The 18,320-nt window shown below is 44.3% G+C and overlaps 11 protein-coding genes across 11 annotated transcripts; 7 read left to right on the top strand and 4 right to left on the bottom strand.

Moving 5' to 3' along the window:
- Window positions 1-203: 203 nt before the first annotated feature.
- On the top strand, window positions 204-725 carry MRPS12 (LALA0S02e06766g1_1; the record flags this gene model as incomplete). Its single annotated transcript, XM_022773854.1, has 1 exon — window positions 204-725. The coding sequence occupies one exon, from the start codon at window positions 204-206 to the stop codon at window positions 723-725; it is 522 nt and encodes a 173-aa protein (XP_022627338.1).
- A 243-nt stretch (window positions 726-968) lies between these two features.
- ARC35 (LALA0S02e06788g1_1) lies at window positions 969-1,943 on the top strand (the record flags this gene model as incomplete). Its single annotated transcript, XM_022773856.1, has 1 exon — window positions 969-1,943. The coding sequence occupies one exon, from the start codon at window positions 969-971 to the stop codon at window positions 1,941-1,943; it is 975 nt and encodes a 324-aa protein (XP_022627339.1).
- A 412-nt stretch (window positions 1,944-2,355) lies between these two features.
- Window positions 2,356-4,989, top strand: PAT1 (LALA0S02e06810g1_1; the record flags this gene model as incomplete). The annotated part of the gene is made up of 1 exon (XM_022773857.1): window positions 2,356-4,989. One exon carries the CDS (start codon window positions 2,356-2,358, stop codon window positions 4,987-4,989), a length of 2,634 nt encoding a protein of 877 aa, XP_022627340.1.
- Window positions 4,990-5,251: 262 nt separating this feature from the next.
- Window positions 5,252-6,196, top strand: FUB1 (LALA0S02e06832g1_1; the record flags this gene model as incomplete). Its single annotated transcript, XM_022773858.1, has 1 exon — window positions 5,252-6,196. One exon carries the CDS (start codon window positions 5,252-5,254, stop codon window positions 6,194-6,196), a length of 945 nt encoding a protein of 314 aa, XP_022627341.1.
- A 116-nt stretch (window positions 6,197-6,312) lies between these two features.
- Window positions 6,313-6,570, bottom strand: LALA0_S02e06854g (LALA0S02e06854g1_1; the record flags this gene model as incomplete). The annotated part of the gene is made up of 1 exon (XM_022773859.1): window positions 6,313-6,570. One exon carries the CDS (start codon window positions 6,568-6,570, stop codon window positions 6,313-6,315), a length of 258 nt encoding a protein of 85 aa, XP_022627342.1.
- A 1,168-nt stretch (window positions 6,571-7,738) lies between these two features.
- LALA0_S02e06876g (LALA0S02e06876g1_1) lies at window positions 7,739-9,478 on the top strand (the record flags this gene model as incomplete). Its single annotated transcript, XM_022773860.1, has 1 exon — window positions 7,739-9,478. One exon carries the CDS (start codon window positions 7,739-7,741, stop codon window positions 9,476-9,478), a length of 1,740 nt encoding a protein of 579 aa, XP_022627343.1.
- A 308-nt stretch (window positions 9,479-9,786) lies between these two features.
- ERS1 (LALA0S02e06898g1_1) lies at window positions 9,787-10,539 on the top strand (the record flags this gene model as incomplete). Its single annotated transcript, XM_022773861.1, has 1 exon — window positions 9,787-10,539. One exon carries the CDS (start codon window positions 9,787-9,789, stop codon window positions 10,537-10,539), a length of 753 nt encoding a protein of 250 aa, XP_022627344.1.
- Window positions 10,540-10,828: 289 nt separating this feature from the next.
- On the bottom strand, window positions 10,829-11,866 carry SOL1 (LALA0S02e06920g1_1; the record flags this gene model as incomplete). Its single annotated transcript, XM_022773862.1, has 1 exon — window positions 10,829-11,866. The coding sequence occupies one exon, from the start codon at window positions 11,864-11,866 to the stop codon at window positions 10,829-10,831; it is 1,038 nt and encodes a 345-aa protein (XP_022627345.1).
- A 657-nt stretch (window positions 11,867-12,523) lies between these two features.
- Window positions 12,524-14,815, bottom strand: ABZ1 (LALA0S02e06942g1_1; the record flags this gene model as incomplete). The annotated part of the gene is made up of 1 exon (XM_022773863.1): window positions 12,524-14,815. One exon carries the CDS (start codon window positions 14,813-14,815, stop codon window positions 12,524-12,526), a length of 2,292 nt encoding a protein of 763 aa, XP_022627346.1.
- Window positions 14,816-16,020: 1,205 nt separating this feature from the next.
- On the top strand, window positions 16,021-16,242 carry HUB1 (LALA0S02e06964g1_1; the record flags this gene model as incomplete). Its single annotated transcript, XM_022773864.1, has 1 exon — window positions 16,021-16,242. One exon carries the CDS (start codon window positions 16,021-16,023, stop codon window positions 16,240-16,242), a length of 222 nt encoding a protein of 73 aa, XP_022627347.1.
- A 411-nt stretch (window positions 16,243-16,653) lies between these two features.
- PPG1 (LALA0S02e06986g1_1) lies at window positions 16,654-17,706 on the bottom strand (the record flags this gene model as incomplete). The annotated part of the gene is made up of 1 exon (XM_022773865.1): window positions 16,654-17,706. One exon carries the CDS (start codon window positions 17,704-17,706, stop codon window positions 16,654-16,656), a length of 1,053 nt encoding a protein of 350 aa, XP_022627348.1.
- Window positions 17,707-18,320: the final 614 nt, after the last annotated feature.

Genomic DNA, 18,320 nt, shown 5'->3' on the forward strand with positions numbered 1-18,320 from the left:
GCTGTAAAGCAGCTGCGATCAGATACTGCCATTGAGCTATCTTTCTTCCAAACCCTTCAACATTGTAGTCTTTTAAAGCTATTTTATAACCTAATCACACCACACGAAATGATTTCAAAAACTTTCAATATAATTACTGACGCTGAACTAGAAAGTTAACAACCAATTCTCCAGGAAAACGCATCTGAAACGGCTGACATACGATGTTTTCGGGCCTTCTAGCCACCAGGATGGCAGTCTTCAGGACTCCACTCGTTTCTGCGATTCCAAAAATGCCGCTGCTCCGTCAATCCATGTCTCCCGTGCTTGGAATAAGTCGTTCGATTAGCGTTAGCACACCGAGATGGGCCACTTTAAATCAAATCAAAAGAGGTGTTGAGCCTCCAAAACGCAAAAAGGCCACTGTCTCGCCCGATCTATACCAATGTCCACTTCGCAAAGGTGTGGTTCTCAGAGTCATGGTCCTAAAGCCCAAAAAACCCAACTCTGCGCAGCGGAAAGCGTGCAGAGTGAGACTCACCAATGGAAAGATGATTTCTGCGTATATCCCCGGCGAGGGCCACAATGCTCAGGAACATAGTATAGTATTCGTCCGCGGTGGTCGTTGTCAGGATCTACCAGGTGTCAAATACCGTGTCATTCGCGGTGGAGGCGATTTGAGCGGTGTGGTTAACCGTATCACGTCTCGTTCCAAATATGGGGTCAAAAAGCCCCAAAAGGCCTAGCTTGTACATAGAAACACAAAGATACGCATACGGTAACAATTGGGCATTTTGATAGCTCGCAGGTGAGGATTTCATGGTTTTCGTACGAAGGTACATCCATAGTTTCTTTCACCTAATAAGGACATTAATTATACAATCTATAGCATATGGACCTTAATCCAGTTCAGAACTCGTTCGAATCAAACCAAACATTCGCGTCAGAGACACCACAACGACGCAATCGATTATCATCTAACAGATATTATGCTTCACCTGAGACCTGAGAACTTACTGGTACAAAAAACGCTCACGGAAGCGTGGAATGCAAATGAAAACGGTGCTCCTTTAAGTTTAGATAGAGTTATCTCAGATTTCGACTATACTACACTACATGTTTCCAATACACCGGAAAACAAAACTGTGTTATGGCTGAGTATCAAGACCAAGGTGTGGCAAAGTGCCTTGAAATGTGGAAACGGGTTTTTGGAACACCTAGAAAGCAAATATTCAAATTTCCCCGGAATCACACCAACTCAGCAACCGGAACAGGGCTACGATTATACGTTACAAGTGGACTTGGCTCAATTGCAACCGGAGGCAATGGTGCAGCTATCGTTGCTCAAGATCCACGTGATGAGCTTTGCGTTCCAATTGGCCTTCCAGGAGTTTTCTGTGCTAAGCCAACAGACGCAGGATCCATCTTCATTTTCCGGATCGAACGACACGGGCGTTTTGAGGCATTTGCAGTACAGGGACGACGAAAGCATCTATATCAAGCCCTCGAATGACCGTGTAACGGTCATATTCGAGACCTTTTTCCAGGACGAAACCGACAAAGTGTTTGGCAAAGTGTTTTTACAAGAGTTCGTGGACGCTAGAAAGCGTAACCGGAGCATCCAGTCTGCACCCCAGGTGCTGTTCTCGCACGAGCCTCCTTTGGAAACTGCGTCTGTGACTTCCAACCGTCGCACCGACAAAGATAGAAGGTTCATCACTTTTGTACTATTCCCACGCCACTTCCAGACTCCAGAGCTGCAGTTTTCCTCGGTGTGCCATCTGGCGCTGTTCCGCAACTATTTCCACTACCATATCAAGTGTTCCAAGGCCTACATGCACTCACGTATGCGCTACAGAGTTGACTCTTTCATCAAGGTTTTGAATCGTGCTAAAGTGGGGGAAACTGACGAATCTGAGCAACAAACACGCCGCACAATCACAGGTAGAAAAATGGTGTACTAGAAACGACTCGGGACGACACTGATCGATGAGATGGTTCTGAGGTACACCACCTCGTAAAAAGTGATTAAAACTTTTTTGGCAACATTTTTCCTACTGAGTGGGAACAGGATAGTCGATCGTTTTACCAGCTTAGATGCTTTCGATAATAGCACTTATACACGACTTCAATTCAACTCCAGTACAAGGATTTACCGCAATTACAGTTCCACCACAACGTACATAACGATATAACAACTTTCTTCAAAAATTTTCGGTATCACTATAATATCAATTACATCCTCCGCAAATCACCAACTTGCCAAAGTTTTGAAAGAAAAGACCGCACTTAAACGCCCTCAAAAACACCTTAGAACCGATTATTATTTGGCAGTAAATCTGTGCACTTATCAAGCCAGCTTTTCTGCACATTTTCATGTCGTTTTTCGGGTTTGAAACAGGGTTTCCGGGCCAAAATAAGGGCTCCAAAGGAGACTCCCGAAAAAAGACTGGAACCCATAAAAGCAAGGGTCCTGATGCCGCAATGGATTTCGAAGACACGTACCGGGGCTTTGGAGGGTATGAGAAGGAGGAAGACGATTATTTGAATGACGAGACGTTCGGAAATACTACCGAAATGGGCGCAGATTTCGATTTTGGTTATGGCAGGGGTGAATTGGACGCTGTGGGCCATACAAATGCTGTAAATCAGCAAAATATCAATATGAATCGCTCTTACGCATCTGCTGCTGCTTCTACTGGTCCTGAGGCATCGGTTTCTGGCTATCACGATGATGGCATGGACTTCACTCCAATGGAATCGCTATGGACGAACCAGGCTTTAGCCGTACCACCACAGCAGTATCAGCAACAACACCAGGTCCTTTCAATGGAAGAGATCGAAAGATTGCAACAGCAGCAGCAGTCCCAGCACTCGCAGCACGGTTATGTCGGTGGCATGCCTCCACCACCTCCTGTGGGATATGGCTACCCCCCACAACATTTTATGCCACAAGCTGGCTACCAGGGTATTCCCCAGGGCTTACATCAAGGCCCATCTCAGGGAATTCCCCAGGGCTTACCTCAGGGTATGCCTCAAGGCATTCCCCAAGGATTACCACAAGGTCTTCCAATCCCAATGCCGGTGTCTTTGCCCATGCCGGGCCTTCCCCAGCAATATCCCGAGCCCCCACACGTTTTGCAACAACAACAACCTGTTGCCGCAACGCAGCAATCTGCCCAATCTTCCTTCTTGGGACCTAGTGCTTCGCAGTCACCTGATTTGAGCCAACTATCAGCTACACCTCCTGCGCAAGCGCCTATCACAAAGTCTCCCGCTTCATCAGCCCCTGGTATCTTTCCACAGGTTGCAAAGCCTGTAAGATCAGCACCTAACTCTAGAGGCCAGATTGTCGGAGAGCAAGACTCTCGTGAGAGTACTCCAAGAGGTATTCGGCGTGGCTCAGTGCGTAAAGTTCAAGAGGCTTTAAGTCCAGAGGAAATCAAAAAGCTTCAAGTTCGCCAGGCCAAGGTCGACAAAATCCTGAGACACAGTGGTGTGATGACTCCTAGAGACAAAGATTTCATCACTCGCTATCAATTGTCTCAAATTGTCACGGACGATCCTTACAACGAGGATTTCTATTTCCAGGTTTACAAGATTATTCAACGCGGCGGTATCGTTGGTGAGTCCAACAAGGGCCTCATTGCTCGTGCTTATTTGGAACATTCAGGCCACCGTTTGGGCGGTCGTTACAAGCGTGCCGACGTTGCTCTGCAAAGGATGCAAAGTCAAGTTGAAAAGGCAGTAACTGTGGCGAAGGAAAGGCCACATAAGAGCCGCGAAAACTTGGATAGCGCCAAAGAAGGTGTCTTGGGAAAAATCTCATCTGTGAGAAATAGTAAAGCCCCAAGAAGACAACTGCAAATTCCCTTGCAGAAAGGTGATGAAGAGGAGATCGAATCTTCAGCTATCGAAGATGTTGTGCAGAGTATGAATGGTGTTGATCTTTCATCCTCTTCAAAGGCTAGGAGACGTTCTTCTTACGCTTTCCGTTCCGTGGACCAGCGTGCCGTTCTCTCGCGTTCAGGCGGCAGAAAGTTCGTTTTGTCTTTAATCGAAACAGTGTATGCCGAAGTTTTGGAGTTGGAAGCGCAGCTAAGAAGTGGCAAGGAAACTGATAGTACCGCTTTGTGGGAAGCACTACACATTGCTGACGACGCTTACGAGGTCTCACCATTCATTTCTATTTTGTCGTTCGACAAAGGTGTGAAGATCATGCCTCGCATTTTTAATTTCTTGAATAAGGAACAGAAACTGAAGTTACTGTACTGTTTCTTCAGTGAATTGTCGCACTTGAACATCATTGTTACAAGCTCGTACAAGACCAACCCAGATCCAACGGACACACAGCTCAAAAAGCTAGAATTGTTTCAATCTGTTTTCCTCAAAATTATTGTGTCCTTCCTGTCAAGCTCCGCGGAATTCGTTGAGGTATTGGGGCTACTTTTGGCTTTGGTGAAAAATAACAATGTGTCTTTCATTAGCACGTCTAAGATCGGTCTAAATCTCATTACCGTCCTCATATCCCGTGCAGCTCTTATCAAGCAGGACGTCAGCAGAGGAAACGTACTATCTTCCATGGAGGCTTCCTCGTGGAATGAAATTTATGACAAACTATTCACGTCTTTGGAAACCAAGCTTGCAATAGTTTTCCCACCTGACGAATATACCTCCAAGGTTGTCGCTGCGTCCACTACTGGCACGCTCACATCCGCCACCACTGGTCAATCTGTGAAGCACCAATTCTACGACCAGTCCTATATCTGGCAGTTTTTGGCATCGTTGGCTCTCAGTGGTAAACTAAATCACCAAAGGGTCATTATTGATGAGATCAGAGAGGAAATTTTCGGAACCATCAGCAGAGCGGAACAACTAGTGTCTTCCTCGCCTACAGAAGAGCAACAGATTGCCTTGTACCAGCGTGATAAACTTTACCAGGATTTGAACTTGTTTTTGAACGTTATGGGTTTGGTAGCCCGCGACGGAGAAATTAGCGAGCTCAAATAAGACCTGGGCTAGCTTCATGAAGTTATCAAATTCAATAATCAACGACAAATCCATCGAACGTAGGATGAACAACAACGTGTAAAAGTTACTGTGTAATAAATTCAAAATGTGTCACTATTTTGTAGTCAAGTCGATCACGTTCTAGGTGTCATTTCCCTTAATAAGATCACCGCGATGAGCTAAGGATCAAGCAACCTTCGACCTGAAGATCGACCATCATAGGGAGTCTCTTTAGCTATAACGAACATATAAATAAGTATCTATGAGTGCACAATCCGAAACTGACCAGATAAGCAACAAATTGGAGCTTGTAGCGCACTTTTTCGTTATTTATCTGGGTCATTGCAACATTCTGGCAGATAACGCCAATATACAGTTTAAAGAGGTTGGACGCAAGAATATCGAGCTACAACTGAGCGCTAATCCTCAAGCACTACGTCAGAAGTTTAAATGCGATCAGTGTGATGCTGTGGAGGTGATCTTGATGGATTTAAGCGGCGGCCAGAAATGCATGATTAGTGTATGTTTAGAGGAAAGGCCTCTTGTCCAAGAGATTTTCAACTACGAAAGAGACTTTTTCAACAATGGCCTCGAAGTTCCGTTTCCGGTGGTAAGAAGCCGTGCAATCGATTTTTATACTCCCTACGTTGATACCAGTCTGGAAGCCAAATTTCATTTAAGAAGCGGGACTTCAACGGGTCATGAACCGCAAGGCGAGCCTGAGAATATGAACTTAACATCTCCAGACTATGCAGCGGTTCACCAGAGACTGGAAAGGCTGAAATTTGGGAACCCTCCCTTACCTGTGGGTCGCCAGCCCTCCCGTAGAAGGAGCAGTATTCATGACATGCCACGATTCGACGACGAATACGAAATCAATCAAAACGCTGGAATCCCTGCAACAGGTGAATTTGGAGTTCCTGGACTAGCATCGGGCTATGGTGAACAAGATCTGTACCCAAATGGACAAAAATACCCTAATTTGCAAGATCCAACACAGCAGTTTCCCGGAGCAAATAATCGCTCTAACGGTCCAGGAGGAATGACGTTTGATCCGTTTAGAGGGAATCCTACAGATCCTAGATCCGATCCTCTAAGTGGAGATCCCTCCTCAACGGGAGGTCCTAAACCTCCGTTCCCGGGTGCCCGCTTCGACGATCCGTTTGGCAGACCAGACTTCCACGGCGGTGGTGGAGGGTTTATCTGAAAAGCTCTGGTTAACACAACTCCGGATGGTTTCACGAACCCAGAAACAAAATTTTTATAGCTTGCTTCGATTGATTATATAGTATACATGGTAATGTGCAATGAGGAAGAGTACATCTAGTTATTACGCCTGCTGTAAATAACAACAGTGTGTCCGTCGCGTTTGTAAACGGCTAGATTCAAGTTGGGACCTTCCAGAGACCCAAATCCATCGCTATCGAGCTCACTTCGGTTGATGGTTATGATATCTTCCAGCCTGTCTTTTCCTACGCCAGAGGCTTCAAGAACATTGCAATTTTCGTCAAAAACCAGCAGACCAGCAGCATTGGGAGCCAGTCGGGTGAGAACAGTTTCTTTGGCCCATTGAGAGCTCATTTGGCGCGGTTTGTGGAGCACTTTGTAGGTGGCTCTGGTTCTGGAGGAAAGTTGGTTTTGAGACCTTGACCTATATAGTGTAGATAGTAGCGAAACTTAACATCACGTGCTTTTTGATTACAACGAAGAAAAGGTGGTGATAAACCGACATTTGTGCAGTTTTGGGCTGTGCTATACTGTCTCAAACATCGAGCAGAAGTCGGGTTTCCTGAAGCGCGGGTTTCTGGCCTTTTTTGAATACCGGTTTTGTCTCACGAAGATGAGTTGGTGTTTTGACACGTGAGTGTAAATGATAAGAGAGTTAACATGACTAAATTCGTTGAAGTAGCCAAGGATTACCTCTTTTTCCTCAGGTTATTGTAGCTATCATATCTTTTTGACGAATTCTTTCGAAGGGCTGTGTGCTGAGTGTTTTTTTATTTCGGGGTAATAGTTATGCATCGCCGACGCTAAAAGTTTCTTGATGACAGTTATGGTTGACGCATTCATTCAAAAGCACACTCAGGCATCAAGCTACGCTTTGAAACCAAGGTGGTCATTGGTTACAGAGTTAAATGTATCATTTTCAATTCACCCGTCGCTGACACTAGTCACGTGGTAAGAAACTTACCTATTAAATGACCAAGTTCTTACTCACTCGGCAGTCGAGTCTCAACGGTGCTTCAATCAGCTTTTAATCGCTATAGGTAGTGCTAATTCTCGAAGAAATGTCTCAGGGCACGGTGTTTGTGCGATGGCAGGCCTATAAACCCCGTACCCCAAACAGCAATAGATGTCGTTTTCTGAGTGCCCAAAGATGTTAAAATGGTACGAAAAATAGTAATTGACACTCTAGAAAGCCCTACAAATGCTCTTTTAACGGCTTCTTGAGCAAGGGAGCTACACCTTATGAATAAACGACATATCCGTACATAGCGATATAAATTCAAGGCCTTCAACAGAGCTGTTTCTGTTCATAAAATGGAGCTGCCAGTCAGGGTCAATTAGAGCTCGAGCTTATGTCCAGTTACTGTTGCCTTTCCCTTACATCTGGCGTAGTTCGCACTGTACCGGCTCATAAGCTATCAATCACCATACACGAAACTACGAATCTTAATATAACTGAATATAGAACCGTAAACCTTGCCCATATACGGTTGTTCGTCGAGAACAGAATCTCTGCGAAGCTATGCTGTTCTGGCTGGTCATAGTTGCTGCTACTGGAATCACAGCAGTATGTTCTTTTCTGTTTGTTAATCGGTACCTCTCGTTCAAACGGCACAAAAATACGATCCCATTCACACTGGCGATCTTACTTTTGAATATGTGGATTCTTCTGTCGATTACCTATCTTCTACCGCTGGATGTGTTTTACGCGGCAAGAGCGTCTTCATCAGAGCATCCTGAAGGTACTAATGGACCGCAATTGCGTCGCTCGAATCCATGGATTTCCAGAGATCTACAATCTTCAGATCAAATGCCAGACGTTTCTCTGTTGTGGTATATAATCTATTGGTCCGAATTTGCGATTTGCTGGTTTGTTTTGCCCGTTTTGATCTCTTATTTGGATTTGAAATATCTTTTCCCCACACATGGAGACACCTCACAACAGAGACCGGTTTTGAACCGGGTCAAGAAGGCGATTTTCACCAATTTCAAGTTTTATGCCCTTTGTGCATTAGGTTTGATTGGTGGTATCATTTATTTGGAATTTGGTGCAAAGCGGGGTATGGCAGATTTGAAACCCTTGATAATTTCACTTTCTCATCTTTATTCCTTGTCATACACTCTGATTCTGCTCTCTATGGGCCTTATACTCTTGCCGAAAGACATCCTTTTAGAAAACGATAACGAAAATAAGTTGTTTGTGGAGCTGAGCAAGAGCAATGATGAGTCCAACGATGCTCGATTAGCTCTGACCGAATATGCCACGAAGATCCTTTCAATGGCCGAGGTCAGAAATGGCGATGTTGTTCTTAATCAGGCTTTGAACGAGTGTAAGCTGGAGGTACAGTCTTTGGTAAATGAGAAACAAATTCAATTGCCCGTGACAAGCCGCAGGGATCAGTCGGCTTCGACTCTGAACAAGCTAAACGAACGCTTCAATGCTTTCAAGACCGAGTACTACAATTATCTTTATTATCAGACCAAGTCAGATCGTATCATTCACAGTCTAGCACAATCTCAGGTGGAGCCCGTTTCGTGGACTCGAAAAGTAGGGAAATGGGTCTTGGGGCTGCTGTGCTTAGCTATTTCGAGTCTAGTGGTTTTTCTTGAGTTAACTCCTTCTCGTTTTGCGCACGATAAGCTTTTCGAAGGCGGACGGTGGTTTAACTTCATGCTCGAAATATCGATTCTCATGTACAATACCCTGGCTTCCCTGTATGCGATGAGCTGTTTCAAATTTGCTAATTTGCATCTGATACCCAATGGACAGAGTAGTCCTCAAAACGCGCTCTATTTTTCGCTTTATTCCAGTCGGCTCTTGCTCCCACTGTGCTTCAACTTTATCACTCTTATTTCTCATGCAAGCGGAGTCCAGGAATGTGGTTTTGAGAAAGTTCTGTATCGCGACTTGAAGCTGATTCCACTAGTTGATATTCTCAACAGATATTTGCCAGTGATCTTCATCATCGCTGTACCTTTGGGTTATTTTTTCGATCTCAAAAACAGAGTTCTCATCAAAGTTCTCGGCAAAGAATACTGCTACGAGCTTTTCGGCATACTTGCAGACCCCTCAAATCCGGATGGTGGGAGTGGTGGTGTTGATACCTCGCAGCCAGTAGTGCCTGCTGCTATTAACCGTTCTCGTTTGGACGAAGACTACGAATATTCGCTTCAGGACGGCAGATTTTTATTTCAAAGAGCCACAAATAATCATCGGATGATCGAAAGCAATACTTCCTCCGAGCCAATGGGTTACGTGTGAAGATTACGTTCTCTGTATGCAGGCATATGGAAGAAACATCTGATATATAACGACATAGATGATACAAGTGACAGAGAAACAGAGTACCAAACCTACCTGGGATAAACAATTCATGAAACACTACTGCGTTAACACTTTTCATTCTTGTAAACAGGTCATATTGGGCTGTGTTGGCTGTTGACCTTTCTCTCCTTTTGAATGGATTCGAAAGGTGTTAATTTACTCAAGTTGGCATACCGTGCCTCTAGATCTCGAACTCGAGAGAAAGACAGAAAGCAACCAATTGAGGACTCAAAAGCTTTTCTAGGATGGAACTTGAGCGGCTGTTGGGCTATGGGTACCTCATCCCATGGTCCGTCTCGGTTTATCCACCAGTATATAACAATTGGCGGCGCAACTCAGCTGCCGCAATGTCTTTAGACTTCGTAATGCTAAATATTGTTGGATACTTCTTCCTGCTGATTTCATTGTCACTTCAGCTTTTCAAATGGCAGAACGAATCCGGAGTGGCGGATGAGCCACCCAGACCAAAAGTGACCAGTTTCGACTTTTGGTACTGTTTGCATGGGTTTGTTTTGAATTTGGTAGTCCTGAGCCAAGTAGCCATGGGCACCTGGCTGTGGAAATTTAAGCAGACCGGAAGCAATCGAATGAAGCCCATATATGCCAAGGTTTTGACTTCATTCATCACTGTGGGCGTACTTTCGACTTTGCAGCTAATATGGCAACAATCGCAGTATGGTTGGCGGAACTCGGACACACTGGCATTCTGTAATAAGCTTTACACGCTCAAGATCAGTATGTCCATCTTAAAATACATACCGCAGATTAGACACAATTTCGAACGGAAAAGCATGAAGGGTTTCCCCATTCAAAGCGTTGGCTGTGACATCGTGGGTAGCATATGCTCGTTGTCACAACTTGCGCTGCAAATACAGAGAGACGAGGCAGTCCTCACCCTAGGCGTAGCCGGGGCGAACTTCGGTAGGATCGGTATCGCTCTGGTGACATTACTCTTTAACTTCATCTACATATCCCAGTGGCTTGTGTATAGAAAATAGCACGGATAAGTACCACCGAACGCAAGACCGTGTTTGATCATTTGCGGCAGTACATCATTCAAGCATTGGACTGAATCCCGTGGGAACCATGAGAACAATATGTATGTTGGGCCATTTTACAGCATTATCCATTAAACCCGAAATGGTGCTCTTTCCCACGCAGGTGAAAAAAGAACATTTGAACAAACCCATCTGACAAACCGCTTTGCGAATTTGATGCCTTTTAGCACTACAGAAGTTCCATTTCCCCCCCTCTTCTCCAAAATTATTAGCTCTCGTTGTGAACCTGCTAGGACTCTTCCGAGTGAACCAAAAATTTGTACTTCTTTTTCGTAACAAAGACGTCAGCCAAAGCATCGTCATCAACAAACCAGGCCACACGTCCAGCGGCTCCCTCATTAACAATACTACTGGGTAAGCCTTTTTCCGGCCGTTCCATGATCGTTTTTACAACTGGGGCTTTGGTGGAACCCTCGACAACAAAGGTTACCTGGTGAGAATGGCAGATCACAGGAATTGTTAATGATATTCTGTTTGAAGGTCCACTGGGAGCACTGGTCACCGGGATGACCCATGCCAAATTCTCTCTGAGGTTCTCTTGGAAATTGGGGAACAACGACGCAATGTGGCCGTCTGGTGCGCACCCTAGTAGAAAAAGGTCGAACATCGGTAGTTTCACAGAGTCTCTGCCAGCAAAGCCCTTTATAAGCACCTTCTCGTAGTCGTCGGCACACTCTTGAGGGTCCTCGATCAACGATTCGTTGATGTGGAAGACACGAGGTGCCCCATATGCTGTGACATCGATAAAATCCAAAATTTTACTTTTGGTGAGCCCAAAGTTCGAATCTGGCGAACTGAAGGGTACCAATCTTTCGTCTGCAAAATAGATATCCCATTTCCCCCATTGTACGTCCCGTCTTTTGAGTAGACCTTCGTGTAGTACTTGAATCAGGGACCCACCTGAGAGTGCGATTTTAAAACGTTTTTCCTTGATTTTTTTCAGCTTACTACTGCTGGGCGCTCTGATGTTAGGATTTGATGCTCCGCTGGCTGGTGTGCTTGGTTCACGACCAGATATGCTTCTAGTACTGGCCTGTCTTGACACGGCTCCCGATAACTGGGGCACCATAAGCGACCCATTGGCACCAGCGGACACACCGGAACCACCAGCCCCCATTCCTACGCTCCCACTGATACTACCGTTCCGAATTGCGTACGGTTCCTTGGTAAGTGCCATATTTTGAGCGTTCACTACGTGATCCGCAACGGCCTCAGCAACCCCTGTGAACTCATGGAAAGCGAAAACTTTGGGCACTGTCGTGGTCATTCTTCATAAACAAAATACGACAAACTGCTTCAAAACGTCAAAACAACCGGTACTCACACCACTTTTAAGACCTTCAACGCTGGCTTAAACCTCTTATTGTTGTGTAAACCTCACCTGGACGTAAAATGGTCACAACAAGTCGCTAGAACAAGGATTCGAAAGAGAAAAATGAGCCTGAGTCGTGACTGCAACGTATGTGTTGATAAAAGACCTATTTAGAGTCTTTTAGAGTCGATTTGGTCCTTGTTTCAAGGTGTTCGGCAGTTTTTCAGCAAGGGAGGATGGCAAGAGTAGTTATATAGGATGCATTATATTTTTCTCCTACCAGGTCACCAAATTGCGACGGGGTGGGAAAAAGTGATTTCTAAAACCGTTAGACCGTGTTGAACTGTAATGGCATTGGCACAGATTGAGCGTAAGCTACAGCTTTTCCTCGATTTTGTTATCTACATACTCACGCTGTTGCTGTTATTGTTGTGGCTTCCCTCTTCATAATGATTTTGTTACTGTTCGGATTCGTGAGACGGTGTTCAACAGGAAATGTTCGTTTCCTGACACTTGTCACTGTCTGAAATGGTCTTACAAAAGCTTGCGGTACAGTACATGTGCACATTTGCAATTCACCAACCCTCTTACCTCTCATCTCTCCACTGTCCTTCAATTATCCCGAAATATTTGCAACGCACTAGACAATTTGGTGTGCATTTCCTCCCATTCTCCCTCAAGTGTGCTCAAGACGGTGATGGCACCACCCGCTCCCAAACGCCAAGATTCGGCATCGTCGTAGGAATACATGCACCGGATATTAACCGACCAGTCACCACGATCGTTGCAACTCCAGTAACCTGTAACTCCGGAATATACCCCGCGTGCGCCTGATACGGTGAGATGGGCATTGAGATCAGTCTCTATATCGTTTTGTAGCAACTCAACTGTATTCTTTTTGGGAGCGCCAGTCATAGAACCAGCTGGTAGTGAGTGTCGGAGCAGATCAATTCCCGAATATGCCGATTTCTCAAGACCGTGTCCCTTGACAACGCTTACCAGCTGATACAGCGTCTCATATTCTTCCACTGACATGAGCTCGTCCACGGTCACAGTGTCCAATAACTCATACAGGTCGTTGCGAATCAAGTCTAAAATCATCAAATTTTCTCCAAACTCTTTGGGCGTCTTTAGTATTTCAGTCGCAGACTTCAACGTGGAGAATTCATCTTTTTTTACCGTGCCCTTAATAGGCCTTAGCTCGCACGACTCTCTGTCCCATTTCAAGAATCGTTCTGGCGACGTCGACAATAAGCACAAATCCGAAACCCCGGCTTCCACATCACTGAATTCAAAAAAACTCGAAAACGGAGCCGGGTTTCTTTGTATCAGTGTCTTGAATATCCGCCATGGGTCAATCCGTTCAGTTGGTCTTACCTCAGTTTGCGACGTTAAGCAGACTTCATAAGAGTCTCCTTGGTGCAAATAACGTTGAGATTTATTGAAAGCTTCAGCATATTTTTCCTTCGATGCCATTTTTATGCTATAGTCAACCCCGTTTGGCAACTTTGACATTTCCGACACTGTTGAGGCGGCGCTGCCCGCAGAAAGTACCTCACGAACAGATTCTTCAACGTCAATGGGGAAGCTATTGCTGAGTGAAATGAAAGAGACAGTTCCCTTCTTCAAGTCCACCACGATACTGTTCTCTATAAACACCAGCTTTGCATCTGGTACTGGCTTCCCTGTCTCTCTATTCGTGGTGAAATTGCCCATTTCGTAGCCTAAAACACCTACCAGGCCGCCAACGAATGGCAAGTCAGGACGGTTGGAGACCAAGCGGTCCTTCATAAAATCTCCTACCGTTATCCAAAACTGGGACTTATATTCGTTAATGCACTTAATTCCTTCTCTATCTGTACCGCTACCGGACAATGTATCTGCCAGTGCGTTTTTATCAATTGCGGGATCTCGCCACTTATGAACCAGCGTCTTGTGCAGCTGATCGTAGTGCGTAAAGACTGTTGATTGGTCATTTGGTAATGCTATTATGGAGTATTCGCCTCTATTATTCTGTATAGTCGATGAAGACATCAAGAAAAACGGTACATCCAAAGCATCGCAAATGTTTACAGCTAATCTTGGATTTGGAGTTATGCTGCATTCTTTTATGAATAGTTCTGCCTCTTTAGGCTTTTTCTTTTCATAGACACTGCTTTTATCAATGGTTTTATCCAAAAATGCGATTCCATTTTGTTTTTGTAGGTCATCGTCCACTAAACAGTGGCGAGACTGCACCCTTGCGTGCGACTTGTTGTAATTGTGTGCAATGTTCAAGAAATTACTAATGAGAAGACCACCCAAATCCGAGCAGCAGGACTCCGGATGATATTGGACACCGTACCATGGAGTTTCTGCAATTTGAGCACCCATAAGCACCTTCCCGTTTTCATCTGACGTATAGCAAAGTGGAACAACTTTTTGACAGTCACTAGCGGTTAACACATGCAACGAGTGGTAGCGTACTGACTGGAAATTGGAAGGGTAGTTTTCAAACAAAATTGGTTTTTCTAAATTCTCCTTTTTTGCCAGTTCAGGACCCACCGTTTCCATCGTATATACTTGTCCATGTTTGATTTCGAGCAATTGCTCAATACTACATCCCACTGCCCGGCACATCACTTGAAATCCCAGGCAGATGCCCAAGACTGGAACCTGTAAATCGTTGCTGAACATTTCATTGAGGAATCCTACATCTTTGTAACCATTTTCTGGATTTCCTGGGCCAGGTCCCACCACAATGCAGTCAAAATAGATCAAAAACCGTTGCAATTCTGCAAAAGTTGCAAATGTATTGTTATGAATGATGGTGACGTGAACCTGGTCATTTTGGGCCCGAATCAAGTTCACTAAATTATAGGAAAAGGAGTCATAAGAGTCAATAAATAGTAGATTGATTACCATGGCGCAACTATTATTCAAAAGTTCGCTATGTCTTGCTTAAAATCGATGAAGATCGCTAGGGTCCCTTGATGCTTGAAATTTTTCAGATTTGACGCTAATAAATAATACAAGTGTCACGAAAACATTATAAGAAATCTGAAGATTCCTTCTGACTATCTGAATACGAGGTTCTTGGCATTGAGGGTAAAATGAAAATGACTATGTAGCAAGTAATACTGGAGGAAGTGGGACCCGAACAAGGAACGAAGCCCTACATTTTCCAATTTTTAAAAATTGATTTTTTTCACACAGGATGAAAATGATTCGGGACTGTCAGATGCGGGTTTTGGCCAGAATTTGGATCTGGAAAGTGAGTAAAAGCTGTAAGGAATGGTATTGGTGCATTGGTAAGAGCATTAATGTTGGAATTAAGATACGCAGACGTATTTGAAAGCAGGACCACGTGAAAATAACGTCAGCGACAGGCTAAGTATATAGTGATCAGGCTGGAAAAGCCAGTGACAGTCGAGGAAGACGCTTGGTATTTGTACAGAAGATTGTGAAAGACAGGTCGTTTAAGCTGCAGTGATTCGTTTGCGCTTTTAATTTTCACGGAGGATCGAAGTTGTAGCGAAAGAGAAAGCATTTCAGGTGCAGTTCAACGGTTTATCAGTAATGCGTTGATGCTGCAAAGAATAACGAAAAGGAGCTTTGAATGTTGTCGATCGCAGTTTTAGAGTGTTGCCCAGGCGAACTTGGTGAAATTCGTCCCAAAAATAGCTGTCTGTAGTTATACTACTGCCGTAATCGCTACTGCGGGCTCCACCTGCAACTGGCACATCATACGTGCAAAACAGAAGTTCCATTAATGAGCTCCTTTTATAACTCATGAATGATTTCAATCTTTTACTGTGTCAAAAATGCCAATGCACTGATCTATTACGATCATCGCGTCATTGGTGGAAAGATGATTCAAAAATAGAGAATTCTTGCACGAAATTTGGTCAAAAAAGAGCACCTAATAGGTGCAAAAAAGATAAACCACATATCATGCCAATACCTTCGCCTCACGGTCTGAGACATCAGCTTTTTGGGTCTTAGAAAGCATGTTGAAGGTTTAGGGTCACTCAACACGAGATCCCGAGGATCACGGATAATAAGTCTAATATTTCAGTACTCATCTCATCATCACCGAAGCTTTCCGGCTTGGTAGACCAAAGTGAATAATGATAGAAGTAGAGGTCAATGATCGTCTGGGGAAGAAAATTAGGGTCAAGTGCATGAGCGAGGACCTTGTCGGTGACTTTAAAAAAGTTCTCTCGCTCCAATTGGGCGTTTCCTGGACGAAAATCGAGCTTCAAAAAGGTGGCTCGATTCTGAAAGATCACATAAGTTTGGATGATTACGAGGTTCATGATGGGACATATCTGGAATTGTATTACCTGTAAACGGAGTGTAATAGGTTTATTACGATAAAAGTAACAAATCGCCAAATTTTGGTATTATTGGCATGTAATTACGTTCATTGGCATGACACTTGACTTTATACCGGTAACCGTTTTGCCTAGGGACGACGCATCTTCCAACAGTGACCAAATGTTAAAAGCTGCCGGAAGAAGTTTCGGTATTCCATGTTTTATGGTCGTGCTGAGTTCGTCTTCATCAGAACTTACCAAATTTTCAATTGATGTACCATCAGCGCCTCGATACATTGAGTTTTGGACGCGATTACAAATTAGTAAGTACGATGTAGGTCCCGAAACGTAACTCCAGCGATGCTAGTTCACGAAATGATTTTTCACAAAACCCTTTCTTCAGTCAATCAACAAAGGCCTCGGCCTGGTGCCAGCACCGTAATTTTACAGGAAGTATTCCACGTGTCGTTTAGAGGCGGACCGTACCTGATACTCGTCCGAAAACATGTCTGGAGCTTCTAAGCTTTCGTCAAAATATTCACTGAGCATCCCACCGTTTCTAATAGCAGCCGAATTATTTAACAGCTTGTTTTCCGGTGCTTCTTCAAACACGTTGAAAAAACTATGATCTTTATCATATAGCTCTAAAATTGATGCCTTATTGCCACAGCGGTAGCAATAGTTGGGTGCAGACCACACTGTTGTGACAAGCCCACCAAAATATACTTGGTAACCTTCGTTGCATAGCTGATGCGCCCGATAAATTCGCGACACTCCGTTGAGTTGTAAAAACTTTTCCACCACGCTACGCCCAAACGTGTAGCCAGCTCCTCGAGGGGAAACCTGGAATTGAGTCGTAGATGCAGTAAGGCGCCCACCGGTGGCCGCTGATTCCGTAGAGTCTTCTGGATCAGACCACACCAGATCGGCCATTGCGCCATCGTGCGGTATTTCGCGAAATCGGTCAATGATCCGAATTTGATCTATTGTCTGGACATTCGGCGATAGTCCTCCATGTACACAAAACAGTTCGTCGTCGATAATGCAGCAAAGGACCAGATAGTCGAACAGATCCGTGAAACATTGCCAAACACCACTTCCACCGTTGTATTTGTTCAAACACTCCGAATAAAAACCGTAGCTCTGTGTTATTTGCCGGGATTCATGATTTCCCCGCAAAAGATGCACCCGGTTGGGATATCGCAGTTTTAACACAATAAGCAATGATATTGTTTCTACGCTATATAGACCACGATCAACATAGTCACCCAGAAAAAGATAATTTGTGTCTGGTACTGCTCCCCCAATTTTAAAAATTTCTAGTAAATCATGAAATTGGCCGTGAAGATCTCCCACAACTGTCACTGGAGTAGATATATGCACCACATTAGATTCTTTGACCAATTTTTCTTTCAATTTGAAACACAATGCTCTCAGAGTTGATTCGGGCAAAAGCTGGCCACCGTATAGTAGTTCCAAGCACTTGTCCAGTTCCATTACCTCTTAAAGAAAGTGGGATCAGAAACGGTTGTGGCGGACCATACTTAGATCTATTGTTAACGGTTCAAAAGCTTGGCTTTGAGTATATATAATAAGCCATTGTCAATATCTCATTAAATTATAGGTCGAAAATCAGTCACGTGATAGAGAGGAGTATGGTTTTAGACGTTAGAAAGAGAACCATCAAGCGTCAGTGGTCTTGAGATAGCTTTTCGTGACTAAAGAATCAGCGCCTGAGCGATTCAGAGGTCTTTTATGCTTCTTTTAAGGCCAAAATCGCTTGATTTGAGCATCAAATACTTGATGAAAGCGGTTTGGTGGTGTGAGAGCTCGAAAGTCAGAGGAAGTCAATTACAAAGGGTTTAAGAGATAGAAGGTTAGTGCATTCGGACTTTGACCAGCTTGGTGGTTTCTGTTTTTATGTTTCTGGAGAGTTCGCTCGCTATATGTCGGTGCAATTTGGGTTCCTGGACATATTGTTTTTAGCGGAGAAGGGCTAGGTTTTGAATAGCTGCTGTTGCGCTGGGAAGATGTGAATATAAGGTCTCGCCGCTAAAATTTGATGGCAAAAATACACACGTTAAAGCACAATCTTTGAACGATTTTGTGAG

Source organism: Lachancea lanzarotensis, scaffold LALA0S02, assembly GCF_000938715.1.
Source record: "Lachancea lanzarotensis genome assembly LALA0, scaffold LALA0S02, whole genome shotgun sequence".
NCBI lineage: Eukaryota > Fungi > Ascomycota > Saccharomycetes > Saccharomycetales > Saccharomycetaceae > Lachancea > Lachancea lanzarotensis.